This window comes from Perissodus microlepis, chromosome 15 (genome assembly GCF_051167445.1).
Source record: "Perissodus microlepis isolate ML-2025 ecotype Zambia chromosome 15, ASM5116744v1, whole genome shotgun sequence".
NCBI lineage: Eukaryota > Metazoa > Chordata > Actinopteri > Cichliformes > Cichlidae > Perissodus > Perissodus microlepis.
The window spans coordinates 23,331,746-23,358,476 of NC_140475.1; the positions used below are offsets into that span (position 1 = coordinate 23,331,746).

The 26,731-nt window shown below is 41.2% G+C and overlaps 1 protein-coding gene across 4 annotated transcripts in view; it reads left to right on the forward strand.

Moving 5' to 3' along the window:
* col12a1b (collagen, type XII, alpha 1b) overlaps nt 1–26,731 on the forward strand; it is a 153,466-nt gene that overhangs the window by 59,396 nt on the left and 67,339 nt on the right. For 3 of the 4 annotated variants that reach the window (XM_084953563.1, XM_084953564.1, XM_084953567.1), the window contains exons 26-41: nt 1,410–1,539; nt 1,914–2,053; nt 4,036–4,168; nt 4,282–4,299; nt 6,661–6,800; nt 14,525–14,654; nt 15,270–15,409; nt 17,264–17,393; nt 18,195–18,334; nt 18,438–18,567; nt 18,652–18,791; nt 21,196–21,325; nt 22,255–22,394; nt 23,255–23,384; nt 24,421–24,560; nt 24,683–24,812. In XM_084953563.1, coding sequence (XP_084809689.1) covers nt 1,410–1,539; nt 1,914–2,053; nt 4,036–4,168; nt 4,282–4,299; nt 6,661–6,800; nt 14,525–14,654; nt 15,270–15,409; nt 17,264–17,393; nt 18,195–18,334; nt 18,438–18,567; nt 18,652–18,791; nt 21,196–21,325; nt 22,255–22,394; nt 23,255–23,384; nt 24,421–24,560; nt 24,683–24,812 — 2,041 coding nt within the window. The remainder of the gene's footprint in view (nt 1–1,409; nt 1,540–1,913; nt 2,054–4,035; nt 4,169–4,281; nt 4,300–6,660; nt 6,801–14,524; nt 14,655–15,269; nt 15,410–17,263; nt 17,394–18,194; nt 18,335–18,437; nt 18,568–18,651; nt 18,792–21,195; nt 21,326–22,254; nt 22,395–23,254; nt 23,385–24,420; nt 24,561–24,682; nt 24,813–26,731) is intronic. The other variant, XM_084953565.1, reaches the window with a different exon arrangement.

Below are 26,731 nucleotides of genomic sequence, written 5' to 3' on the forward strand. Positions count from 1 at the left end.
AAGTGATGAGTTACAGCCGACCTTGCAGCTCCTCTTTGTTGGCCTGGTGCTTATGAGAAACGCAGTCTGCTGGCAGAAGCACGCTGGCTGCTGCAGCCAGCCCAGCCTGACTCCATCATCCCAGCTCCACTCTGTCCTCATAACTTCTCACTTGGATGTCAGCAGAGGACAAACAGTCTGGGATGACTCGGCAGCTGACAGTGCCGTCCGTGGATACCTGACATTTCCAGAAGATTCTGATAGATGACGTGAAACAGCTCGACTCCTCTTAAGGATTAGTGCTGAAGGCTTCTTGTCTCTATAGAGGAAGCCCACACATCTGGATGTATGCCCGAGTTAACTTAACTCTCTGCTGAAATGAAAAATCCGACTGTGGAGACTGTCTCTGCGCTTTAATATGTCAAAGCTTTTCGCTGATTTATTTAATGACCTACCATTCTCTGACCCTACAAGTGCACGTCTTTTACGTTCTTTGCTTTCATCTCAGTTGGTAAATATTTGAATCTGACTCATAAACTCAAAGCCTACTTTCAAAAACCTCTCAACTACATCACACAATAAATCCGACGGCGCTGCTGTTAACTCAAGGCCACATATAATCAAATAAAAGTCTTATTTAGTAATTTTTTTTATCTATCTGGGGAGGATTATGACATTTAAAGTTCACCAAACAGTGACCCAAGCCATGAGGACCATTTAGTAGATGTGAAATATAACAAATCTCCCTCCCTAGAGAGATCAAAAATGTTTTTGTCTCAGGCAGTAGATGTGTATATAATATTGGACATTTTACCACTAGAGTCTATGGAGACTGACACTGTTTTGGAGCCAGTCTCAAGTGGCCTTCAGAGGAACTGCAGTGTCTGTTTCTAATTTTAACTTTGCTTAGTTATTCAGTCATTTTCTTGCATCACATACAGACAGAGAAATTAAAATGAAATTAAAATTGTTATATATTAACCATGTTCAACTTTCACCTGTTCCATAGAGCTCTTCTCTTAAACTGATAGTTTAAAACTGCTTACAGCTCTGTTAAAGGCGTCGGTCTGTGGCAGGAATGAATGTTCCAGCTAATCGGCAAAGAGAACTGTATTAGTTTTTTAGTTTTGCATTAGAAATTAAACTGTGGTCACATGTGGTATTTTATTCAGTGGCTTTGGTTTTTTTTTTATAACCCATCAGGCATCAGGACAGTTTGGCATGCAGGGTGCAGGAACTGGTGATCAAAGCATTGACTTTCCAGTTTGTAGACAGCTCTCTCTATCTTTTGAGCTACAAATGCCCCCACGTTTTATTTACTGCAAAGTCTGTGGGTATTTCAGGACTGTGGGTCTAAATGTAGCTGTCCAACCTCTGAGTGATTTTTTTTAAAAAAAGGGTCACTAATAATTAAATTTTGCCTTTGACAGATCGAAGTTAATGGCGACATTACCACCCTGGTGCTGTCCAGCCTCATTTCCCAGACAGAATATGATCTAGCTGTCACCCCGATCTATGACGACGGTCCCGCGACCCCGATGCTCGGCAGCGCCATCACAGGTATGAATCTACATTTTATACTTTTTGGTCATCCTGCACTCATTAAAGAATGAGTGCAGAATTCTGGTTATAGCAAAAGCAGGAACAATCCTAACAGAGCATCCTCCACCTCTACAAAAAACCAGACTCGGTTAAGTTTTGGTTGAACAAATGAAGTGAAACAAAATCAGGGTTTGATTTAGGAAAGTGGCAATCACATGAAGGTTGGTCTACACTAAAAAGTCTTTAGATGATGTGCAGGTTTATATTTATAATGTAATATTAAGTGTTTTTTATATCTTTAACTTTATGTGATAATATAAAAAAGGGACTCTTCACATGCTGTTGCATCATCACTAAGACATCCTCTGTCTCATTTCGGTCCACGTTTACAGATGTTGTTCCTGCGCCCAAGAACCTGCGGTTCTCTGAGGTGACCCACTCCTCGTTCAGAGTCACGTGGGAACACGGAGGCCCCGACGTGTCCCTTTACCGTGTTGGCTGGGTTAAAAGGGGGGAGACAGACTTCCAACAGGTAAGTGGGCGATGATGCGACCAGCCTGGCCATGTCTATAAAATGTCTGTGTTCAAATGAGTCAGGACAAAGACTGCAGCAGAAGAAGTTCTTTCCATCTCTGAATACAGAGTTTCTATTGGCAGCGACATCAGATTTTCAAGCTTTTTCCAGAACAAACTGCATGTGTGCATGTGCTTGTTAAAAGATGACATGTAAACCATCCAATAACACTGTTTATTCAGATCTAAGTGTCTAGTTCATTGGCTGAGGCTTCATCATTTCAACACACTGAAGTGCTTTATTACTTCTTTTGTTTTCATAGGCGTGAGTCCAGAATGCTATTCAGTTGTCATTCTGCGCTTTTGCAGCTTTTTGTCGGCATTGTTCATGTGTAGCACACCTTTAAGCTACACTTTCAAAACCTCAGCATGTAAACTATGATGGCCATGATGACCCCGACACGCACAGTTTAACTGTGGACTTAACTAAGATAGCAGACTAGGATAATTACTTTTCATAGTGAGTAACATAATAATAACTAACCTGGTTGAGATCATCTCAGATCTTCTTGGCTGAAGTTTTGCACATTTTCATGGTGTAGCTCCAGCCATGTGTTTGTCTCTGCAGATACTTTACCTCACAGACCGATTCAGGCTGTGGCTGTGGGTGCGTTTTTAATAATGTCTCATCTCTTTTTCAAGAGAGATCAGTGAACCTATGCATTAGGTGAACACATTTTTTAAGATATCTCATGATAATTCAGCTCATTTAAATACATTTTTAATTTCTATAACGTGAATTCACAACAACAGTCACCTCAAGGTTTTCTACATTGTACCTTCTACAAGATAAAGGCCCTAAAATGTTAGTGAGAGAATAGCAGCAGCCAGAAGATGCCCAGTGAGCAGTAACTGGTGATGGTGGGGGACTGCCTTTTAACAGGATGAAACTTCCAACAAAGCGAGGCTCAGGGAGGAACAGCCAGCTGCCACAGTTAATTTAGGGTGAAAGGAAAAAGAAGATGGAAAATAGACAAAAACAAACAAACTGTGTGCTGTGAGAAGGTGAAGGATCTTGAAACGTTACGTCAGCTGGCTGAAGCCAAAGACACCTGGCATGTTAACTTCTATGATATCAGAATTAGTTTTTTTTTCATGTTACATTTGTATTTGTTATCAGCAGCTGGGTAAATAAACCCGCTTTAGTACTTTGTCTCAAAATATGCAAATGAGCTTTGCTTGGACAGCGTGGTCTGTCTGCAGCAGCGGTAAACATCTGCTTTCAGTTGTCTCATCCATGTCCAACCAATCAACGAGCTTTGTGAGTGTTTTTGCCTGTAGCTTAGCAGAGTTTTCTTTCTCTGATTAAAACCGAAGCGTGAGCTTGAAGCAGCATTCGAGCACACCTGCAGTCGCTGAGTTCGCTGCTCTGATTTTCTCAACTAGAATAAAACCACCAACGCGTGGATCTCTGCCCAGCAAGCGTTGGTTACATTACGATTATGAAACTGAAGATGTCATTGTGTGAATTCAAAATTACCCTGTCATTCCGAAGGGAAAAAATTCATTATGGTTTCACAGACTCCTCAAAACTGCCAAGATTAAGTGAAAACATCCAGTTCGACCACAGCAATAATAATGCTCCCTTTGTTTTCCACTGCTTAAGCTTCGGCCCTCCAAAGTTGTTTTTGGGCCCAACATGCACATCAGCACAAAAATCCGTGAATGAGATGAAGTCAGTGCCGGGTTCCAACTTTAAGCTATGAATTATGAAACTTTGTAAAATGGCAACATAAAACAGAAAGCTGTGGCAGACAAAGGCAGACTTTTTCTCCATGTGACAGATTTAACCTTTGACCTAAAGAGCTGTCGTTTTCACTGTGCGCTCAGTCTTGTAGGTTTTTGCTTTGAAAGGCTAACATCATAGCGCCAAGAACATCTTCTGGTTAGCAATAAACACACACAGATACATATGTATGTGCTGTTTTTACCCGTCACTAGGTTATCCTGAATAGCGACGAAACCTCCCACGTTCTGGAGAATTTGGACCCTGAAACCGACTACTCTGTCACCGTCACGGCCATCTACCCAGATGAGTCAGAGAGCGAAGATCTGATGGGAAATGAACGCACACGTAAGTAAACCCCCGCTTCTTATCAGCATCCAACAAATCATCCCAATGTTTTACTTTCACAGATGTGTATGACTTTAAAATAACACTGTTGTCCTCTCAACGTCTCTTTCTAGTGTTAAAGCCGCCAGTGGGTATGTCGTATGAGAAGGACAGCTTCCATTTCATTGTATTGTTCATGATTTGTGTGTGGAATGGTAACGTGGTCATACAGGACGATGTTAATGGGAACACACTTTCTTTTTTTTCTTTCAGTCATCCTTCACTGCATGTCTATGCATTTTAGTGCTTTACTGTGCGTTCACACCACAACTCTCCAACTTCAAACCTGAGCAAAGAGTTCAGCAAAAAAGACACGATGGTCACAGCTGCGTGGTTGACATAAATTATCACGAATGTACTGCAGGCTCAGCTCTGACCGATTCAAAACCATATCAACCAAAAAAAAAGTAATTTCTGTTGGCTAAACATTTGCATTTGTGCACTTAGAGTGTAGTTTTACTTTTTACCCTAGCAGAAAAACTCACACAAGACTTGAATATCAGGTAAAATCATGCCAACTTGCAGAGATCTGTTGTTTACTAATCAAATACACAGTTACATGCACTAGTATTTTAAAGAAAAGGCTGTAATGGATTTTGGTGGTCTTGTATTTCACTCTGTGTTTCTATTGCTGTAGTAAGTAATAGACCAATTTGTATTGGATGTGAAGAATGGAAATATATATATGATGGCCTTTTAAAGAATCTTTTAAAGAATACTATCATCAAAAAATATGCTTGCAAGTGTGACATTTTTATAGAGAAAGTCTCACAGAGAAGTCATTCACAGATCCTTGAAGTCTACACTTTGTTTTTTTTGTCTTGTTTTTTGTCCATTATTGTTTATTTAATTCATAGCAGAGTCAGTGTGAGGAGGCTCTGCAAGTTTTTGGTTTAACTTCTAGCAGTAGGTAGCACATTGTTCTGTTACACAGCAGTAACTAAAGCACTGTGGTATTAAATCATCATATATAAAATAGAAATATGTGCAAGGCAAAAAACAAAATCTAAGAGTTATTTATGTCATGGTATGATAGCTACAAAAGATAAGATATGATAAGCAATACATTTCAATAGAATAAATAACACATCTAACTAGTTTTGCTAACTAACTAATTTTGGTAGCTAACTAATATCGCTAGCTAACTAATGTTGCTAGCTATCATGCAGCCAGTATCTGCTTAAAAACTTAAAAATTACTGCTTAAAAATTACAATATAACTTGAAATATTTTAAACCACTGCAGTTTTTTAACACAATTTTCAAGCTAATTAGAAGCTATTTAAGTGATATATCAGACCAAAACATGTCTTTATAATGACTGAACTTCTTTCATTGATGTTTTTGACATCATACACATACTTAGATTTCAACAAATCTGCTTTTTTTTTTAAAAAAAAAAATCCCCAGGTTTGGGGCAACACGGACATGGACTATATTGTGGTGTGAACGCAAATTCAGGGCTTCAAATGCAAGAAGTGTGAAAATTGACCAGTAACACGTCAACCTCCACAGACCTCCATCACTGTGAATGAGTGTCCTCGTTCCTGTTTCATCCTCCCAACATGTTTGTCATTCCTGCCGTCATGTTCATCTCACATTATAACGTCATTTTATTATGTCATCACATATTCGTCATCAGTTTAATGTTGTTCAGAGGTTCTGTAGTGGAGATGGTGGTCAGTGAAGTAAATCTGATTTTTAAATAAAAACTTTATCCACTCTCATTACCAAAAATGTGCTTTGATGCTCTTTACTCAAAAAGAAAAAACTTATATGAATGATCCACAAATTTGTCATATTTATTATTATGTCTAAATTTCAGGGCCCTGGTTTGTTTCAGGGTGTCCAGCTGTTGCTAACTTTACCTTTTATGATCAACAAATGCATTATCATAACCCCAAAGACAGGTTGTTGCAAAACAGCTAATTGTTAACATCCCAAATTATTTTTAAGCACCCATTGCTTTATTTCTTGCAATCTAAAAATGTGTGATTACTTCCCCCAAAGCATTGGTTAAAAGCTGCAGAATTTTCTATAATATCTGCCAAATTAATCATAGTTCCTGCCTAGAATCATCGGTTATAAAAGTTGTTTCCATAATAATTGTGTTTTTGTGTTATTGTGTCCAATTTTAGAATCCTTTTTATGCATTAGAACTTTTCCTTTTGTAAAAATATATAACTTAGCTCCAGATTTATGAGACCGGTGATTTAATAAGACATTCCTGACCTGCAACTCCACTCTGAACTGGTTTAAACCTCATCACTCTGCTGCTCTCATCCTAAAAGTAACCCTTCCAGCTCCATGACCCACTGGATTGTGAGAACATCATCATAACTGCCATCTTCATCCTCCTCCTCATCAACATCATCATAATCATTTTCACCGATCGTTTCACGCACACATATACAGGTGCTGTTTATCTGACTCTACATACCTGTGTGCTTCCAGGGCCTCTGGAGGCGCCCAAAAACCTGAGGGTTTTCAACGCCACCACCACCACACTGACGGCGAAGTGGGAGCCTGCCCCCGGCGCCGTCCAGAATTACAAGATCACTTACAGACCAGTCGCTGGAGGCGAGGCCCTCATAGTAAGTTTGTGGATGAGAATATGATGGCATCATCAGTGTACAGATACATTAGAAAAGGGTGTCTATATGCCATAAATTTAGGAAGTTTTCACAAATTAAATCATAGTTAGGATGAGAAAATGACAAGAGAGCACATTAAAATATCTCTGTTTAAAAAAATCATTGGATGTTTCCAGAGGGCGCTGACTGAAGTGATCAACTGCAAGAACTGAAAATGAAAACTGTTTAGGTCAGAAAGAAGTGAGATTTCTGGACCTCTGCCTCCTCTGCAATTTGTGAATCAGTTTCACAGTTTGACATATTTTTGTGTGTACATGAAGACACCTGTATTTCAAGACATGTTAAACTTAGCAGTCCATCCAAACCTTTTTCCTAACCTGTCCCAGTGCTGCCATCCATCCATTGTATCGGAATTTCAGGAGCGGAACCACGCCTCCATACACGCTCCTTCCGGTTCTCATCTATATAGGTTCCCCCAGGTCTACAAGCTGTTCGTTCTCGTTTACGTGCCCCACCCTCCCTCCCATTTTCAATTATTTAACGTCTTCACTTCTATTTAGTACATGGAGATCTACCAGGCTGGGAGCCGCCACCAGTCCCCTTGGAGGCCCTCCCCAAACTGCAGCTCAATTCCTGCCCAAGCCATTCACCTTTACCTGCTAAAACCTTTGTCAAACATAAAATGAGGACGTAGGCCCAGCTGGTGAATTGTTTCTTAACCTCCTAAGACCCGAACTCTTCCACGGCATGCATTTTTAATTTGTCTTTGATATTTGGGCATATTGGGGCCCGATGAATGTAAAAACAAAGAATTACCAGATTTTTTTTTATCTTATTTTTGTTTTTAATAAAAATGAGAGCCACATATGAGGATATTTGTTTATAATTTTGATAGAACAGTAGCAGTATAATGTCCTCGTAAGTAGATATCAGGCCCTTGTAGAGCAAAATTGAGTATTTTGGTCTAAATAACCCAAAATGTGATGTCTACATATGTGGACTCCAGGTCCTAGGAGGTTAAGTAAAAATGGAGGACTACATTCTACTTGGCCTGTTGGTATCTATCAGCTTCTTCCGAAGTCCCAAAGGCTAACCAATCCTGATAGATAGGACTCCTTCTTCAGCTTGATAGCTCCCTTCACCTCAGATTTCCACCATCTGGTACTGGTGTTGCCACCTTGCACCTGAAGCTCCTTGCAGCAGCTTCAGCAATGGAGGTGCTAAACATGGTCCATTTGGGCTCACTTTTCCCAGTCTCCCTCGGGATGCTTTTAAAGTTCTGCTGGAGGTGGGAGTTGAAGACCTTATGGACCGGGGCCTTTGCCAGGCATTCCCAACACAACCTCACAATACTTTCAGGTATGCCAGGTTTGTCCAGCATCCTGCTCCGTCACCTGATCCAATTCACCAGCAGGTGGTAATCATTTGACAGCATGGCCCTTCATCCAAGTGTTCAGAGAACATATGGCAGCAGATCCGGTGATACCATTACAAAATTGTTCATCGACCTGTAGCCTAGAGTATCCTGGTGCCACATGCACTTATGTACACCCTGATATTCAAACATGGTGTTTGTTATGGACAACCTAATTCGCACAGAAGTCCAATAACAGAACACCACTCCCAAACATCTTGCTGTCATTGACCATTGACATTGACATTGTTAGGTTGTTATCTCTGAATATTTAGGCCTCAATTTTAAAGGGTAAGGGTTTTTTTTTCTCTGTCTCTGAGTCTTAGAAAGTAAAAGTTCATACTGAGTTTATATAACCTCGGTATTGCAGCTTCAGTTGATCATTTAATGTGCAGGAAATGTGCACCAAGCAGCAGAATTCACATGAAATACGGCCTCTATGATATAACCACTTGGCTCTTTGTTGTATCAGGAGACCATAGCTGGAGCTGCTTCACTGACTCTGAACAAAAGGCGAATTCAGAGATTTCTAAAGTGTTTATTCAAGTTTTTACACCCAAAATGGACGAGTTTCAATGATTGTTTAGTAAATTTGACATTTATGAGAAAACGGGTCCCTCTCTGCCGTCTTGTAAACCCACTCCTGTTTTGTTTGTTTGTCGAGGGATCGAAAGAACAACACGACTAAATTCCTTTCCCAGGTGTACTTTCCCCGCGCGCTCTTACAAAGCGAAGGTTTGTTCTGCTGTCGGGGCGCGGAGGTTCCCAGCTGTGCTGCTTTTTGACCAGTGGGAAGGTCTCCGGTTTGCTTCAGCCACTTGCTGACAAATCAGTGAATATCTGAAGATGATGTGGAGCTTTAAATCTGTCAGAAAAGTCAGCGAAACGAGCCCCAAAGCACATATAGAAACAAATCAATTATGAACTGCTGGATTTGATGGGAAGTTTCCTCTACCTCCTGAGATGGGACTTCAAGATCTATAAAACTGAGCAAAAAAGACATAAAACAGTGTAGAAGGAGAAGCTAAAGGCACTGAAGAGACAAAGGCTTTCTCGTTCTCACACATAAAACACATCGTTACCAAGAAGGAATCTCTGAGTTCTTTAGATGTGTTTCTAATAAAAGTCAAATCGTCGTTCTTAGTCATCGTTGAGTCAGAGAATCTTGTTTGTTATTGATAAATGAGCCTAAACTGATGGCACCTGCTTTGTGATTTCCCTCCTGTGTAATGCAACTTGAATAAATGTTTAATTGTGAACCGTAAAGTAAACTGTGCAGGAGATGAGATCATCATCTCCAGTTTAATCTCTGTGAAAATGACTTCAAATCAGGGCGAATCAGGGATTTTTTTTAAACAAGACACAGGTGGACCAAAATCTACCATGAGTGAAAATTGGCTATAATTTTTGTGAATGATTTTCTGGCTCTTGTGCAGCATCCTGTGCCCTCACACAGGCAGTATTACATAAAAAAGAGGCAGTGAGCAAGAATAAAGGATCTGCTAGCAGTGAAAGACCTTTTAGGATCCAACTATCCTCAAAAAACCCAAAGTAAAAGCAGTCTTTGTGCAGAATCATGTACATGATATTACTGGATCTGAAGTTGTTGAATATTGCAGCTAATTTAATCACTTCATATTCTGGCTGGTAGTCTCTATAGAAATACAGCAGATCACTCTTTTACACTTATAATCTAAATCTGAATAATTAGTTTAAATAAGTAAATAAAGCTTTGAAATACAATACATTTGAAAAACAAAAAACACAAAAAATCAGGCGGGGAATTAGAGGCCTCCTTCTGCCAGCCCACCTCCTACAACTCATGTGGGGGACACCGATCTAGTCGAGAGACGCGATCTTTCCAGGACGTCCTGAATCTGTCCACGGGTCTCCTCCCAGTTAGACAAGCTCAAAACAACTTGGAGGCGTCCAGGATGTCTGAACCACCTCTGCTGGACCCTTTCAGCTCTACTCTGAGCTCCTTGACCCACAGCACATGTTCATAGGTGCGGGTGGGAGTGTAGACTACAGGAGACCACTGTCAGTATCTCTGCAAACACGATCCCAATCCTTCTCAGTCTCCTGCTCCAGACTGAGGTGCTTGAAATCCTCCCCTGGAGGCCACGACTTGTTCCCATGCCACCCTTTTTTGGCTGAGGACCGTGCACTCAGACATGGACGTGTTAGTTCTCATCCCAAGAGCTTCTTCTCACCTGACAAAACTGTCTCAGTGCTCAACAAAGCCAACAAAAACACAAGCACCATATAAATGTGCATATATCACATTAGATCTGCCAAAAGCGTTGACCAGTGCCCCTTTTTTCAATTTAGATTTTGTGCCAGTTCAGTTAATTATCTGTTCCTGGCAAGTCTTCTTCTTCTTCGAGTTAATTTAGCTCTCCGTCAACTTAACCCTCTTTGTTTGTTACACACAGAGAGTGGTGAAGTGACTCCGGTAGTTCAAGCTAGTGAGAGAAACCAGAAAGAAAAATACCCCAACTCTGTTGTACCTAATAAACTGGTATGTGAGTAGTATAATTAATGTAAAGCTTTAATCTGTAGACTCATTTAGTGATGTACAAAGAGAAATATATTTCTAAACGGAGTAAAATGTAGAGTCTGAGACTCGAGGTCTCCGACTGCACCGGAGCGATCTGTAATTTGATGTCTGGCTCACTTAAAAAGCTTTTGACAAAAACAGAACCAGCTGGATTTACAGTACGAGCTGGATTCGGTTTTAAATTTCACCTCCATCTCGAGATGCACATCAATGATCTGGAGGAGGTCAGTGACACACCGCCAGACATGTTTCCAGGCTCCTTCCTCACAGAGCAATTTAGCTTTTATTTGGTGACAACATCCAGCAGCACAACGGTGAGTTTGAGGAGTCCCATGTTTGACCGCCGACACTGCATTCCCACACGCTGACTCAATAATCATTAGCAGTGGAAACGAGTTGAAAAGAAGCTGCGAGCAGTATGAGAAGAATCTAGGGGGGGGGGGTCGCTGTCTCTGAGATGTTATGACAGTGTTCCCCCAAACAACGTGTCACGGCCGAGGCATGATGTCAGCGCTGCAAATCCGTCTAACGGAGCTCAGATCCACTTGCTGCATCAGATGTGTGCGCCAGAGGACTGAGAGCATCTGGTGTCGTGCAGCCTTGTTGTTCTTAGCATCAGTCATGTGATACCAGATGAGACGCTTGTTTGTTTTATGGATGAGCTCAGGGTTTCCTCTCAAGTTTGGGAACTGGGTGAAAAAACGGGGCTTCTTCATCAGGCTGCTGTTTTTCATATGTATAGTAGAGAAAATAGGTCAGCTTTATACTGGGGTGAAAACTCTGAAGGTCTGCAGACTGAAGTCTGAACAGTGATAAGCAATGGGATGATCCAACTGCCCTTTACACATGCAAAATACAAAAAAGGGGACAAAGATGCAGATAGAGGGCAGAACACATGAGGAAACAATTAAAGGCAGGGAGTACCAGACGAGCACAACGGAAGGCAGGAAGTCAAATTAGACCAAGACACCAGAGAAATCTCACCTTCAAAATAAAATGGGACACGGAGGCCAACGCTAGACCAGTCAAAAGCAGAATAAAATTATCAATTCAAAACTCCATAATGTCACAAGAGCCACAACTCCACATTACTAGAACTAGAAGGTTAATCCAATAAAGAAATCTGCAGAGAAATCAAGGATATCTTTCCTTCTCAGGCTTAATCCACTTAATCTAATATCAGGCTAAAACATCAGACAAAGGGACTTATCGACTCGTTAAGTCAACCCATCTTTCATCAGTCCATTCATCAGAGTTTACATGAAAGGTGGTGGCACTACAATATGTGACCAATCACAAGCATAGACAGGTCTGCTGGTTGGACTAGATCAAATTTTCATATTGTGCAGTTTAAAGAGAATTTGACAGATTACAGCTGTTATTCCATTAAATTTGTGTTTACATGTGTAATTAATTAAATAATAATTCAATACAAAAAGAATTCAAACATATATTAATTATTACAGAAAGCAGTTTTCAAACTGCAGCCACTGGTGCATTTCATAACCGTTGATCTCTTATCTCAATCATAACCTGGCTCGGAGCAAGTTACATCTGAAGCATGTTGCCATGGCACCACCTTCATAACACTGAAAACACAGGATTAACCTTCTAGTTTCTTTGCCAAGCTGCAAGTCATCCTTTGTTGGAAAAGCCAAAACTTTGCAATATTAAACTAGAAAAAGCACACATAAAAAACTTTTTGTGGCATATTTCACAAAAAAGCTCAGACAAATGATTCCTGTGTCATCTTATTTCTGAGACTTTAGATGAATATTTGGCTCATTTACTGAGTGCTGCGTTAGAAGATGAGCAGCGAAGTTGCCTCATATAATAATTATCTGGTTAAAAAATGTAAAAAAAATGTCCCAAGTACAGTACCCACAGGAGTCACTGATTGTTTTATTAACACACTCCACTGTCTCTAAACAAGATACTCACCTTCTGTATGTTTCCCAGAATAAAATAAAACATCCAAATACCTAAAATACTGACGTAAATGGGATGTGATACCTCCAGTAATTTATCCCTTAGCTACCACAAACTGTTTATCCCCTCTGTGGATGTGTTTACAGCGCTGCATCCACTGTGTGATGGACTGCAGAGTTGTTTGCTCAGGATTTCTCAGTCTACTAGATTTCAAATCTCTCAGAGAAAGAAGTCTAAATGATGTAAATACTCTGCTGACATTATCCTAATAACCAGTGGATGCCTCTCCAAAACATGCCATGCTTGGAGCCGCTGCACACTTAAGGGCTTTGCTTGAATTTTTAGAGGGCTGATGATTCGAGATCCGGATAAATGATTGCGCATTTAGAGGCTGAAACATTTTAGCCGGTGTGGCTAAAATGGTCAGTGGCGGTAACTGCAGATGACATCAAACACTCGCCACAGAAGATCAGCTGGTGTTTGTTTACAGCGCAGGCAAACAAACTCATGTTGATTTAATAAATAAGTCAGTCAATAATCGTCTGTTTTCCATCGTTTCATAAGTGGCTGTGATGTGATTCATGCTGTGGTAGTTTTCCACACGAAGGCAGGACACAGACAAGCTGATAAGGAGGTGGAGGTGTGCAGCTTTTCATTACTCTTCAAATATCTGAACCAGACCAGCTGCAAACAGTAAACAGTAAATTGTCTTTCACGGCACATTGTTCCCCAAATGCTTTTATTTTCATGTGATCCATGTTCCTGCAGAGGAACATCGAATGCAGTAACCCAACACAACTCAAAGAAATATACATATAAATCCATCCACTCTAACTGTGTGGAGCCAACTTGTGGCTTTTAAGGGGCAGAAATACAGGAGCAAACATCGGCATGCACTCGTCTTTCTGTCTCAGAGACACGAAAATAGTAATCAGAACTATTAAGGAGCAAATAACTGATATTTCCTTATTATCTCTGAGAGTTCATTTGTTATGTAGTCAGCAGAAATCACACAGACATCAAGTAAACAGCTGTCAAAGGCCAGAAACCCCCCCAGCAACATTAAAAACATAGCGAGTCATTTAAAAGATCAGTGTCAGCTGGGACAAATGAGTTTTCAGTGTGTTTGCTCTATACTTTGACATAATGTGTCTGTGACCAGGCAGGAACACGTTGAACTCCTTTAAACAACGAGCGCCTACATCATCGTCACGTCTGTCACTTCCTGGAAATGCTCCCATTTTGTTTAAAATCAATGCAGGTGTTTTCAACAACATTTCCCAAATGCTCCCTCTAAATGCTCATCATGTTACCTGGCAACCACTCAGTAGTGGGCTAAAATGGCCTGGTGTTTGCATTTATCGAGTCATTTGAATTTCATGTCAGTAAAATATCATTTCAATCCACAAAAGCTGAATTCAGTTCAATTCAGTTTTGTTTATATAGCGCCAAATCACAACAAATAGTCACCTCAAAGTGCCTTATACTTTAAGGCAGTGACTCTACAATAATAAAACGAATATCCCAATAATCAAACAATCCCCTTTGAGCCAAGCACTTGGTGACAGTGGGAAGAAGCCATCTGCCATGACCAGTTGAGATCCGTTGAATGTCAAAACATTAAACCATATAACAAACATTAAAAACAAAAACAAAAAGACTTTTTATTTGACACCTGGCAGCAAATGTTTCTCTCATTTGTGTTTGCCATCTGTGGCGTTCTTCTTCATGAGTCAGCCACCTGTCACTAAGCTCCGATAAACTACTGTGTTTCTCCGATGTGAACACAAGTCTCACTGCCGACGTGTTTCCTGTGAACAGACGCAGGTTGGAGGGAAGAAGACGAGCGTCATCCTGCAGAAGCTGGAGCCTGACACGCCGTACTCCATCAGCGTCGCAGCGGTGTATGCCACCGGCATCAGCAAAGATATCTCCGAAGAAGGAAGAACCAGTAAGACTCACATCCAGAGACAAAGAGTTTCACATTAAATATCTGCTATAGTGAAATCTGCGTCCTGCATGAATACAAGTTGCTTTCAGTTGTACAGAATTTTTTAGTAAACAAAAAAGAAAAAATAGCATTTTCTTGGCTCAGAATTGGTCTTTTGGGGTTACGTAGTCAAGCCGATGAGTCTGTCTTACCTTACTTAGCAGGGAAATGTACAGACCCCTGCTATCTCTGGCCTTTGGCTAAACAAAAGCGCATGTGCCACAGTAAAAGAAACCATATCTAGAAGAAAATCTTAATCAAACATATTTTTAAAAACACCATCATATGAAATTTTGCGATAGAAAGATCAAAAAATCATTATGAGGTGTCACTTTTTTTTAATCCCCTGAAAAATTAAGAAAAGCATGATTTAATTTATTGAAAGTGACATCTTTAAGCAGCTTGTTTTGTGCAGAATGCAACAACTACCCTGTTTCAACTGTTCTTGACGTAGAGTGACTCCTCATTGGCTTTGAAAGGAGCTAGCTGAGGCTTTTGATCGCAATCCTCCAGGAAAAGATGGAGGACAGAAAAGAGAAAGCTCGCCCTGTTTCACCTGTGTTTGTGTTCCTGCAGAGCCTCTGGGCGGAGTCAGGAACCTGCAGGTGCTGAACCCAACCATGACCACCCTGAATGTGCGCTGGGAGCCCGCCGAGGGCCGAGTGAAGGAGTATAGAGTCATCTATGCTCCTGCTGCTGGAGGAGATGAGAGCATGGTAGGACCATCCTCAGCTTCCTGTCAGCCGTGACTTTGAATTACTCACCAATTTGCCTGATCATGTCTGAAACTTTTAGGCCTTTAAACACCCATTTTAAACTTTTATAAAGAAATCTAATACATATTGTATAAAAAAAATTGACTCTTGCCCCCGTTACATGCAGCAACTAGAGATAAATTACTGTGTTTCACAGCTGGCGAGGAGGATTTACCCTAAGCTTGATGTTATTTCTGACTATACAGGGAGTGCAGAATTATTAGGCAAGTTGTATTTTTGAGGAATAATTTTATTATTGAACAACAACCATGTTCTCAATGAACCCAAAAAACTCCTTAATATCAAAGCTGAATGTTTTTGGAAGTAGTTTTTAGTTTGTTTTTAGTTTTAGCTATTTTAGGGGGATATCTGTGTGTGCAGGTGACTATTACTGTGCATAATTATTAGGCAACTTAACAAAAAACAAATATATACCCATTTCAATCATTTATTTTTACCAGTGAAACCAATATAACATCTCCACATTCACAAATATACATTTCTGACATTCAAAAACAAAACAAAAACAAATCAGCGACCAATATAGCCACCTTTCTTTGCAAGGACACTCAAAAGCCTGCCATCCATGGATTCTGTCAGTGTTTTGATCTGTTCACCATCAACATTGCGTGCAGCAGCAACCACAGCCTCCCAGACACTGTTCAGAGAGGTGTACTGTTTTCCCTCCTTGTAAATCTCACATTTGATGATGGACCACAGGTTCTCAATGGGGTTCAGATCAGATGAACAAGGTGGCCATGTCATTAGTTTTTCTTCTTTTATACCCTTTCTTGCCAGCCACGCTGTGGAGTACTTGGACGCGTGTGATGGAGCATTGTCCTGCATGAAAATCATGTTTTTCTTGAAGGATGCAGACTTCTTCCTGTACCACTGCTTGAAGAAGGTGTCTTCCAGAAACTGGCAGTAGGACTGGGAGTTGAGCTTGACTCCATCCTCAACCCGAAAAGGCCCCACAAGCTCATCTTTGATGATACCAGCCCAAACCAGTACTCCACCTCCACCTTGCTGGCGTCTGAGTCGGACTGGAGCTCTCTGCCCTTTACCAATCCAACCACGGGCCCATCCATCTGGCCCATCAAGACTCACTCTCATTTCATCAGTCCATAAAACCTTAGAAAAATCAGTCTTGAGATATTTCTTGGCCCAGTCTTGACGTTTCAGCTTGTGTGTCTTGTTCAGTGGTGGTCGTCTTTCAGCCTTTCTTACCTTGGCCATGTCTCTGAGTATTGCACACCTTGTGCTTTTGGGCACTCCAGTGATGTTGCAGCTCTGAAATATGGCCAAACTGGTGGCAAGTGGCATCTTGGCAGCTGCACGCTTGACTTTTCTCAGTTCATGGGCAGTTATTTTGCGCCTTGGTTTTTCCACACGCTTCTTGCGACCCTGTTGACTATTTTGAATGAAACGCTTGATTGTCCGATGATCACGCTTCAGAAGCTTTGCAATTTTGAGACTGCTGCATCCCTCTGCAAGATATCTCACTATTTTTGACTTTTCTGTGCCTGTCAAGTCCTTCTTTTGACCCATTTTGCCAAAGGAAAGGACGTTGCCTAATAATTATGCACACCTGATATAGGGTGTTGATGTCATTAGACCACACCCCTTCTCATTACAGCGATGCACATCACCTAATATGCTTAATTGGTAGTAGGCTTTCGAGCCTATACAGCTTGGAGTAAGACAACATGCATGAAGAGGATGATGTGGACAAAATACTCATTTGCCTAATAATTCTGCACTCCCTGTATGTTTGCATCAGAGCAGCTAATTTGTGTATTTTCTTACTAAACTTAGGAAACTGTGTCAGCGGGCACAACCACCACCACCCTGCGAGGCCTGCAGCCCGACACTCTCTACACTGTGACCCTGGTGCCGGTTTATGCTGCAGGAGATGGAAAGAGGATGTCTGAAAATGGAAAGACAAGTAAGTTTGAACTCCCCGCACCCCCCAAAAACACCTCTGGGGATATTTCTAGGTATCCGTACAACTACAAAGAATTTACGACCCTGTCGGGACCCTTTTACACAGAGTCCATCTTCACTGATACACCACATCAATTTCAAACCATTTCGGGGACGGGTGCAGTTTTATCGGGAGGCTCTGTAACCTGATTTGTGTTTTTGTCTGTTTTTTGGCAGCATAATTCTCACAGATGATATTTATATTGCTGATATCCTATCAGTTCTTTTTTATGGCCCTGTGCTCCATTCATATGTAACAAACATAACATAAAGTTATATTTGGACCAATCAGATTACACGTGCTTCCAAATCTCCTTTTTTATGGGGTCATATTTCTAGGGGAAACCCTGTGGCTCAAACAGAATTCCTTCCTGAGCCCTGAAAATGATTACAAACACAACAAGAACTGAAATATCAGATGACCTGAAATAACAGATTTACCAGTTTTTTGCAGAGAACCCACGAGTGTCCTCTCTGCCCTGTGCTTAGTCTGCTGGGAGGTTGTTTTGAGACATGGAGACACTAAACAGCAGATGTCAGTTGTGCTCATTAAAGAAAGGATATCGTAAAAACGAAGAAACAACACCAAAACCACCAGCACAAATAAATAACACCTTCACTTTATAGATCGAGGAATAGCCTTGTTCCCCTCGTCTTTTCTTATTGTGAAAAACAAAATGAAATCATGATGGAAACACGACAGATTGGAATCATTAATTCAGGCTCTTCACGTGGTCTAAATCTAAAATCACTTATTGTTTAGGACCTCTGGGAGGAGTAAAGAACCTGAGGGTGTCTGACCCCACGATGACCTCTCTGAATGTGAACTGGGATGCTGCTGACGGAGCTGTTCGTCTCTACAAGGTCTTCTATGTACCCAAAGCCGGTGGGGAAGAGCAGATGGTGAGGCTCCATGCGCGCCGTACCGCTTCCTTTCTCCAGGAAACAACCAATTATGAGCCTGAAGCATTTAAGCAACATTTTATTTCCTAATTTTGCCAAACAGGAACAAGTTCCTGCGAGCACCACAAACATCATCCTCAGGAACCTGATGCCCGATACTCCATACACGGTGTCAGTGTTACCCGTTTACCCTGCCAGGGAAGGCAAACGCCAGTCTGAGGATGGAAAGACATGTAGGTCACTGTAGAAGATTTTTAAAATGAACCCTATGTAAAAACTCATTGTCATTTAATCGCTCATCACATTTGCGCCCTCAGTGCCATTGAGCGGAGTACGTGGCATTAGTGTGACCAACCCGACCATCACCACCCTCACTGTGACCTGGGATCCTGCTGATGGCAACGTTCAGGGATATAATATCATCTACGTTCCTGTGGATGGAGGCCTGGAGATTAAAGTAAGTGCTCTCTTCATAGAATTTATCAGATAAATGCTGATAACTGATTTGTTCTAAAGACTGCAGAAGGCTGTAAATGGATGTAGCCACGCAATGTGATTCACTGTTTGTGGATTATCATTTTTCTGACATGGTGTGCCCTGATCGCTCTGGGGGTTGTGTCAAACACACTTGGCGGTGGAGATGAGATGATCCAGTCTCTTCCACTCAATTTGAAAAGAAATGCATGAAAGGAAACAACCCAACTGAATTGGCCAATCACAGTCAAGACAAGTTCAGAAATCAGAAAAACTTTATTAATCCTAGAGGGAGATACACAGGAGGAAAAAACAGTCATCAGCTTTGTTATTAATCTGCATCCACAGTAACAGACAAGTGAAATACTTTAAATGAATTCAACAAAACTGAAGCACAGACATCTGGATGGTCTGCAAGTCATAAAATTTGTACATCCAGTGTGCATAGTTTGTGCACTGTAATGTAAACTACTGCAAGTCTGCACAGTCAAAAAGAAACAAGCAGGCACATGGACCCTCATACTTATAACAAAATGTACTCACTGGGATCTTAGCAGATATGTGAACTCAGAAAAAAAAAGGTTTGTTTGAGTCAAACTCTGGTTGGTTTTGCTCCTTGGTGCAGTTCCCTTGTGCAGATGTGCACACAATAATCGCACCAGGGTTTGAACCACAACTGCTCTGAGACCCTGTCACCTTCTGAACCCTCCAGTAGTTGGCCCAGATCAACCACCGCTTACAAATCATGCAATTTGTAGCGACACGTGTTGGATCACTTGGAGATTTTGGTGTGTGAAAAGAAACCAAATTATGGCTAAAAGCTACACATTTGCAAACTATTCAGCTGATTTGTATCAGAGTAAACAAACTTTTGGTGTGAAAAATGCAGTGGCCTGTCAGTCAGAGGAACGACAGCTCTAACTTTAAGTCTTAAACAGTATTCAAATTATAGTTAAGTCATTTTTTTAAAAAAGCTCCCTTGTGCAGTTTTTATGAAAAGGGAGACTATCCACAGAGACTATAATCATTTTTGCAACAGGCTGTAAACATGTTTATTTCCGCTGTAAAGCTGGAAGTTTAAACATGGGACTCTATGGGAAATGACTCGGTTTTGGAGCCAGCCTCAAGTGGCCGTTAGAGGAACTGCAGTTTTTAGCACTTCCTCCTGGGCTTCATCTCTTTGCCTGAGGTTTAATGTCAGTCGGTGCAGATTCTGAAATGAGCAGTTTTTAGATTGACATTAGCTTATTAAACATCTGAGTCCTAATCAGCGTGTTCACTCTTTTCTTTTCCTTTTGCTGACAGCATCATCGCTCTTTGACAAGCTCTCTGTCATCACGCGATACTGACAGACCTTTTTTCTGTTTTTACACTGAACAAAATGCTGGAGGGAGTTTGGTAAAACTCTTTTAAAGCTTGTAATAAAAAAGTCTGATAAATTTTCCAGGAAACGGCACAAAAAAAAAAAAATCCAAGATGCTCAGCAGAAGTTTAAAAAAGACAAAACGATCAAAGCTCTCAGCAGAGATTTGGTGATGTCATGCTTTTTGACAGGATAATCCCATCATGCAGTTGCCACACAAAACCGTCTAAATCCTTTCTGGCAACGTGAAGCTCGCATTGTTGTATGACATGTTTGTGGGTTTTATATTTCTACAGTGCCATCAGCACTAAATAACAGCTGCGAACGCAGCCGACAGATGATTTGGCCACTCGGGTTTTTTCTCCTCAGAAGCGGCTCATTTATCGTTGTCGATTGCACAACCTTCACCCCTCAATTAGCACGTCGACGTTAGTTTTGCAAAGGAATTTCAAACTGCTCGACCAAAAGAATCTAACTGCTGCTCGCGTGGTTTCGTCTCACAAACCAAAATGCTGCGCACACAAAATGTCAAATAAATTGTAAATACCGGGAAGAAATATTTACCAGAGGAACAGGTGTTAAAGGTGTTATTTGTTTCTGCTGGTCTACGGTGGCCTTGAAAACAACAACAACAAGGAAACTAAAGCGACATTTCAGAAAATGCAATAAATAAAAAACTTGAGGAACATAGAAATATTTAGATGTTTAGATGTTTTTCAAACCACTCCTGAAAGCGGAATAAAAACTGGACCACTGTAGAAAAGGCCTTGTGATGATCCAGAGGTTGTTTCAGAAGATTCTTCTGCTTTAAAAACAAAAAAGGGATTTTCTTTTTAAAACACAAGAAATATTTCAGCTTTTAAAAATTCCCATGTTAGGCATTAAGGTAAGCCAATTTACTGTTTTCATGAGACTCAGACGCTTTCTCAGGAAGACTTTTATTTGTGTTTTGACCTTGTTGAGGTCAAACATATGGACTCTCTGGGATTTAGTTTCAGGATAAATCTGATGCATCTTTTCGTAGGAGACCGTGTCTGAGAGTACCACCACATTTGTCATGAATAAACTGCTGCCGGACACCCGCTACACCGTCACCGTGGTCCCCGTCTACGCCGAGGGAGACGGACCAAGCCTGTCTGAGACTGGCAAGACAAGTGAGTATCAAGGCTTGAGGTCACGTGACACCCATAGTATGTTTAGAAATGTGCTCAGAAGGACATTAAAAAACACCCGAGCCTTAAAGAAACAATTAAACAGAGTCTGACTGAACTGAAAGTTGACTGAGGAGGAAAACTGGCTCGGTTTTGGCTTACTGCTCTTTGCCACATTACATCAATAAGAAACATTTTTAGCAGATTACAACATTTTCAGAGGAACACATAGCCGACCTGAGCTATGTATTATCTTATAACATGTTAAATAGAGACCTGTTTCCAGTTGGGCATTCATCCTGGCCAAAGCAAATTCAAAGACACAGAATATCCCATTTTTTTCCATTTTGCCTCCCTCACCTGGCGGGATGCCTCGTTTGTATTGGCCATGTGGGTGTTTGTCACAGTGAATAGCAATGGAAGCTTAAAAAAGCAGTGAAAAATGACGAAGCAAGGTACAAACCACTGGAAATAATGGGTTCAGAGAGCAGAGAGCCGGGCCAATGCTGATCCCGGCCTTCAAGCCAGTCCAGACTAGACATCACGTTAACGGAATATTTTCTGTCACTGACGGGAAAATCTGAAGGCAGTCTGCCATCTTCACAGGTTAGAACAGTGATGGTAGATCTACCATAGCGATCAGTGATTCACATGCAACATTTTTAAGGACAGTACTTGCGACATATCATTCGTAACATTAAACGTACTTTGTAGACTTTTCCATCGAGTGTCGTTACTCCAGGGTCAGAGGTGCAGACTGAGGGCATACTGCAGGATTTTCTGTTTCAAACGTTTGTACAGCTTCACAAAGTTCCCTATTTAAAGATTTGAAACTTATCACCAGAAACCACTTAACCTCTGACTACACTAAAGATATGTCACTCAGATCCAGGCACTGACTGACTTCCTGTTCTGGCTGTACTTCTGTTCAGAGCCACTGGGCTTTGTGAGGAACCTGCAGGTGACCGATCCCACCACCAGCACCTTGAACGTCCGCTGGCTGCCACCGGAGGGGAATGTGCGCGAGTACATCGTAATCTGGGTGCCCACAGCTGGAGGAGAGCAGGATGTGGTAAGGATGTGGAAGTTTCTTCTTACTTTAATTACTTTAAAAATCCTTGTGGGCAAAAAGCCAGTGCAAAGTGCTCCTGTGTGTGTAAAATTGGACCTCTGATGAATCAAAGTTAGAAGTCTCGTCTTTAAGGGGAGATCAGGTTGCCATGTGAGCAGATCTTATTTTTGCTTTTGGCTCTCACTGTGGCGTCGAGTCAGCGGCGTGAGGTCGTTTCCAAGGCAGTTACACACCAGAGCGTTCTTGTCTTGGGAAAAGTTGTAAGATCACGATATCAAAAGATGAAAACCACCAGATGATGTTGTTGCCTTTTTAAAAAAAATGATGTTTTCTTGCAAATAATGGAAAACATTTGACAGAGAAATGAGATCTACTGAGTCAGGAGAAAGTTTGACTGTTTTCTGTGAAGTTGTGGTGATATCTTGTTTAGTTTCATTACCCCAAAGCTTATGTCAGAAGATGTCGTAAAATAAGATGATTTGATTTTTTTTATTTCATTATCTCAGCGTGTTGGCACATTTTAGGAAAATTAGATTAAATGGACAAAGAAGAAGTAGAATTTTGAAAGTGCAGCAGAGGCCTGAAGGAGTGCATGCAAAGGAAGACTTGCTCTCATTTTTTCTATCTGAAGCTCCATCCTGTCCCAGGACAGCCTTTAAAGTGGTAGCCCTGTGCAGAAATCCATCTTTATCTCAGAGTCTTAACTGTTCCTGATACTGAGTGAAGCTGCATCCAAGAAAACATTAAACGGTGACATTGCTCATTCTGAGAATCTGTCTGCGGCTGCCAAAGCGCTCATTTGTTCTCCAGATCAAGGAGTTCATCCAGTTCAAAGTCGTTTCTTCCTCCCCCCAACTCAGGACTCGGTTCCTGGAACCGCCACCAGCACGGTGCTCAAGAACCTGGATCCAAACACAGAGTACACTGTCACCGTGGTGCCCGTCTATCCTGAGATGGAGGGAAAGCCCATGTCCGAAAATGGGAAGACAAGTGAGTCCTGCTGACTGATTTACAGCTAAAACTTGTGGTTTGAAGTAATTTTACTCGTTTTTTTGTCTTATTTATAAGGAAAAATAATGAGCTGCTACATCTACATGGACCCAAGACCTAATGAAGATGTCTGATTACAGTTGGAAACTCTGAAATGTTAAAATATGAAGTGACGAGAGAAAAACAGAGACATAAATATAAAACTGAAGATTTCTGTCAGATGGTTTTTGTGGGAAAGCCAGCAGTTTACTTGAAATCATCCTAAATAATGAAAGTACTTCAGATGATTAACAAAGTTTCTTTAACATCCAAGGCTAAATGGAAACACTAAAATAATGGCAGCTTAGTCAGGCTGTTAAACCCAAGTGGGCATTTTCTTTTTGTGCCAGCGTTGAAGACTAAACCCGATATATCACACACATATATCACATACAAATCACAGACTTATATCAGATTTATCACCGACATAGCCTGTGTTAAATTCCACCATTAAAAAGCAGCAGTCATTGGATTTACATTAACCTGATTTTCCCTTCATGGCAGCATTCACCTGAATTTAATGGAAGGGGAATGTTCAGAAACGACTAATGCTAAATCTTGAGCGCATGCACCGACTTCAGGCTTGGACGCTGTGGCCTGAAAGGCTGCTGTTAGGTTTCTGGGTCTTTGTAATGCTCTCAACGACAGCAGTGAACCTGGACATCAGAGTCAGGCAGTGATTTATGAATAGCACCAGTGTCTAGAGATGCAAAAGGAGGCCACACTGAAGGTACAATCCAGCAAATTTAAATCAGGCATAGCTGGAGTCCTAATGACCCTTTATAGAAATCACAGTTCTCAGAGTTAAACAGCGTTTTTCTTGCTCAGAATCTTTCATGAATCAAGCATGAACTTGATTTGATGTTGGGAATAATCTAAAGACAATTCAAGTTTAAATCTAAGAATATTTGAGTCCCTAGGGCTGGATGCAGGTAGGAAATATTCAGGGATATTTTAGATACCATGTAAGCGCTAAGTGCCTTTTCCTCCTTCTCAGATCCTTTGGGTGGAGTAAAGAACTTGAAGGTGATCGACCCAACCATCAACACTTTGACAGTGCGCTGGGATCCAGCAGTGGGCAACGTCCGGACCTACAAGGTCTTCTACACGCCCCAACCAGGAGGAGAAGAACGCATGGTACAAAACAAACAAACTGTTTTATGGACCAATTTCAGGGTCTTATCTTGGTTCAAATACCCAGTAAAAGTAACAATAATCAGGTAATCTGCTAATGAAGGCTTTGGCACTTTGTTGAACAGGAGGAGGTGTCTGGTGGCACCACCACCACCATCCTGAGGAACCTGGACCCTGACACCGCGTACAAGGTGGCGGTCGTTCCAGTCTACCCAGACGTGGAGGGCATAAGGCAGGAGGAGAAGGGAAAGACAAGTGAGTGGATCACTCAGGGTTTTCACAAAGGGGAGCAGCATTTTTTAGATTCCTGGAGGCATGTGTGCGTTGCTCCAAAGAGTCAGATGACCAAATCTTGTTTCAGACAGACAGACAGACAGGACCAAAAAGGAACAGTGGTATTTTCTTAAACCACAGACTGTGTAAAAGATGGCATTACCTGAAGGTTTTAGTCCTGGCATTTTAAATCCTCAGTGTTAGCAGTGTTTGCAGGCAGTGAGCACGTCACAGTCAGACCTGGAGGAAATGATGACCTCGAGGCTTCTGAACAGGACTTCACAACCAATGGGTGATGTCACTACATCCAATTTTTATAGACGTTTCAGGATTTCTGTCGTTTTAGACAGATGTGGGGAAATTCAATTGCAGAGGAAATCACATGACATTTCTTTGCACCAACATGGAACCACTACATCAACATAAAACACACTTACAGACGTTTATTGCACCGTAGGAAGGTTTTGGCCTGTCCACCTGGGCAACTGTTGATGGCATGAGCATCAAAAGGCAGTTTTTTTTTATTAGCCATTTCCACTTAGGCCCCGCCCTTTCTGAGTATTTCCCCAGCGATCCCACATGTTTTCATATTCACCATCCAGCGGCGGTTATGCAGTTATTAGTTTGGACTGCTTTGATAATCTGTCCCTGATGGTGCATTCGAGAGCCCTCTCCAAAGAACGCGTGTTTTATTGCATCTATAAAATTGATTCTTTTCGTGCTATTGTTTGCAAGACTTATTTATTTACGGGATCTTTGTCTGTATTTGAACTTTATTTTTATTACAGCGCAGCACATGACGGAAACACTCACAGACACCGAGGAGGTCATTTTTACAGAGACAGAAAAAAACAGAAAATGAATGAAAAGTAAAACAATATGCTACTGCTGCCCATCTCTCCATAAGTAACATCTCCACTACATCGCCTGTGTCGTGTCTTTGGACTGACACACTGGGTTTCCCATCATCATATATGAGTTTTTCCTCTGTTTTTGTGGGTTTACCACACTTTTCACTACACAGTAAGACCAAATGAATCACAGCCAGTGAAGACAGATGACAGTTTTGTCAAATATGCGATCATCACCTTCTGCATTTCTCAGAAGTTTATTTTGTCTTCTGTTAAAAATCTTTTCTTGTTATATCACTAGAGGTCGATGTTTTGACCACACATAAATGGTGTTGGGCTCACCGTGAGATTGAGGCTGTTTTTGCTCTTTTTGCTCTTTAAAAACAATAGAAAACTTGATTGATGCTTTCTAGCAGAAAGTCTTTACAGATAAGCTTGAGGTACTTCCTTCGATTTCTATCTGTCCTGCATTACCAGAACCATCGGACTCTTACAGCCAGAGTCATGAAGAGTAAGCTGACTCATAGCACACACCACCAACTAAAAGTGCTTTTATTTAAGTGTTCTTTCCAATAATGTCCTTTTTTTAAACCATCATTTTTACCAGCTGTGTGGAAAACCTGCCAGCAATGTAAGGTTTGCAGTCAAATCATGAGAAAAACCACCTTAAAGGTCTGATGTTTTCAGCCAGACAGCAAGAAAATAGTCCCTGTTTATATGAACGCTTGTGGCTTGCAAATGAATGCCAGAAAGTTTAGGCAACTTCCCTGAGTCTGACACATCTGGACACTCCTGATGTGGCAAACGCATCCATCTGGAGCACCCTGCAGGATAAAACAAACGCTAAGGGTTATTTGCAGCAGTTATTTAAACTTTTTTTTTTTTTTATTGGAGGAATTCTTTAATGTCTAAAAAACAGTTTAATAGGGTTTCTTTATGGAATACCAGAAAGTTTAGACAGGCACAGGAAGGAAAGAAGACTCCTCTGTGACTGACAGCCTCCCCGGCTTTGGAACATCTGGTCCGTCCTGATGAGGTGAACTCCACCCG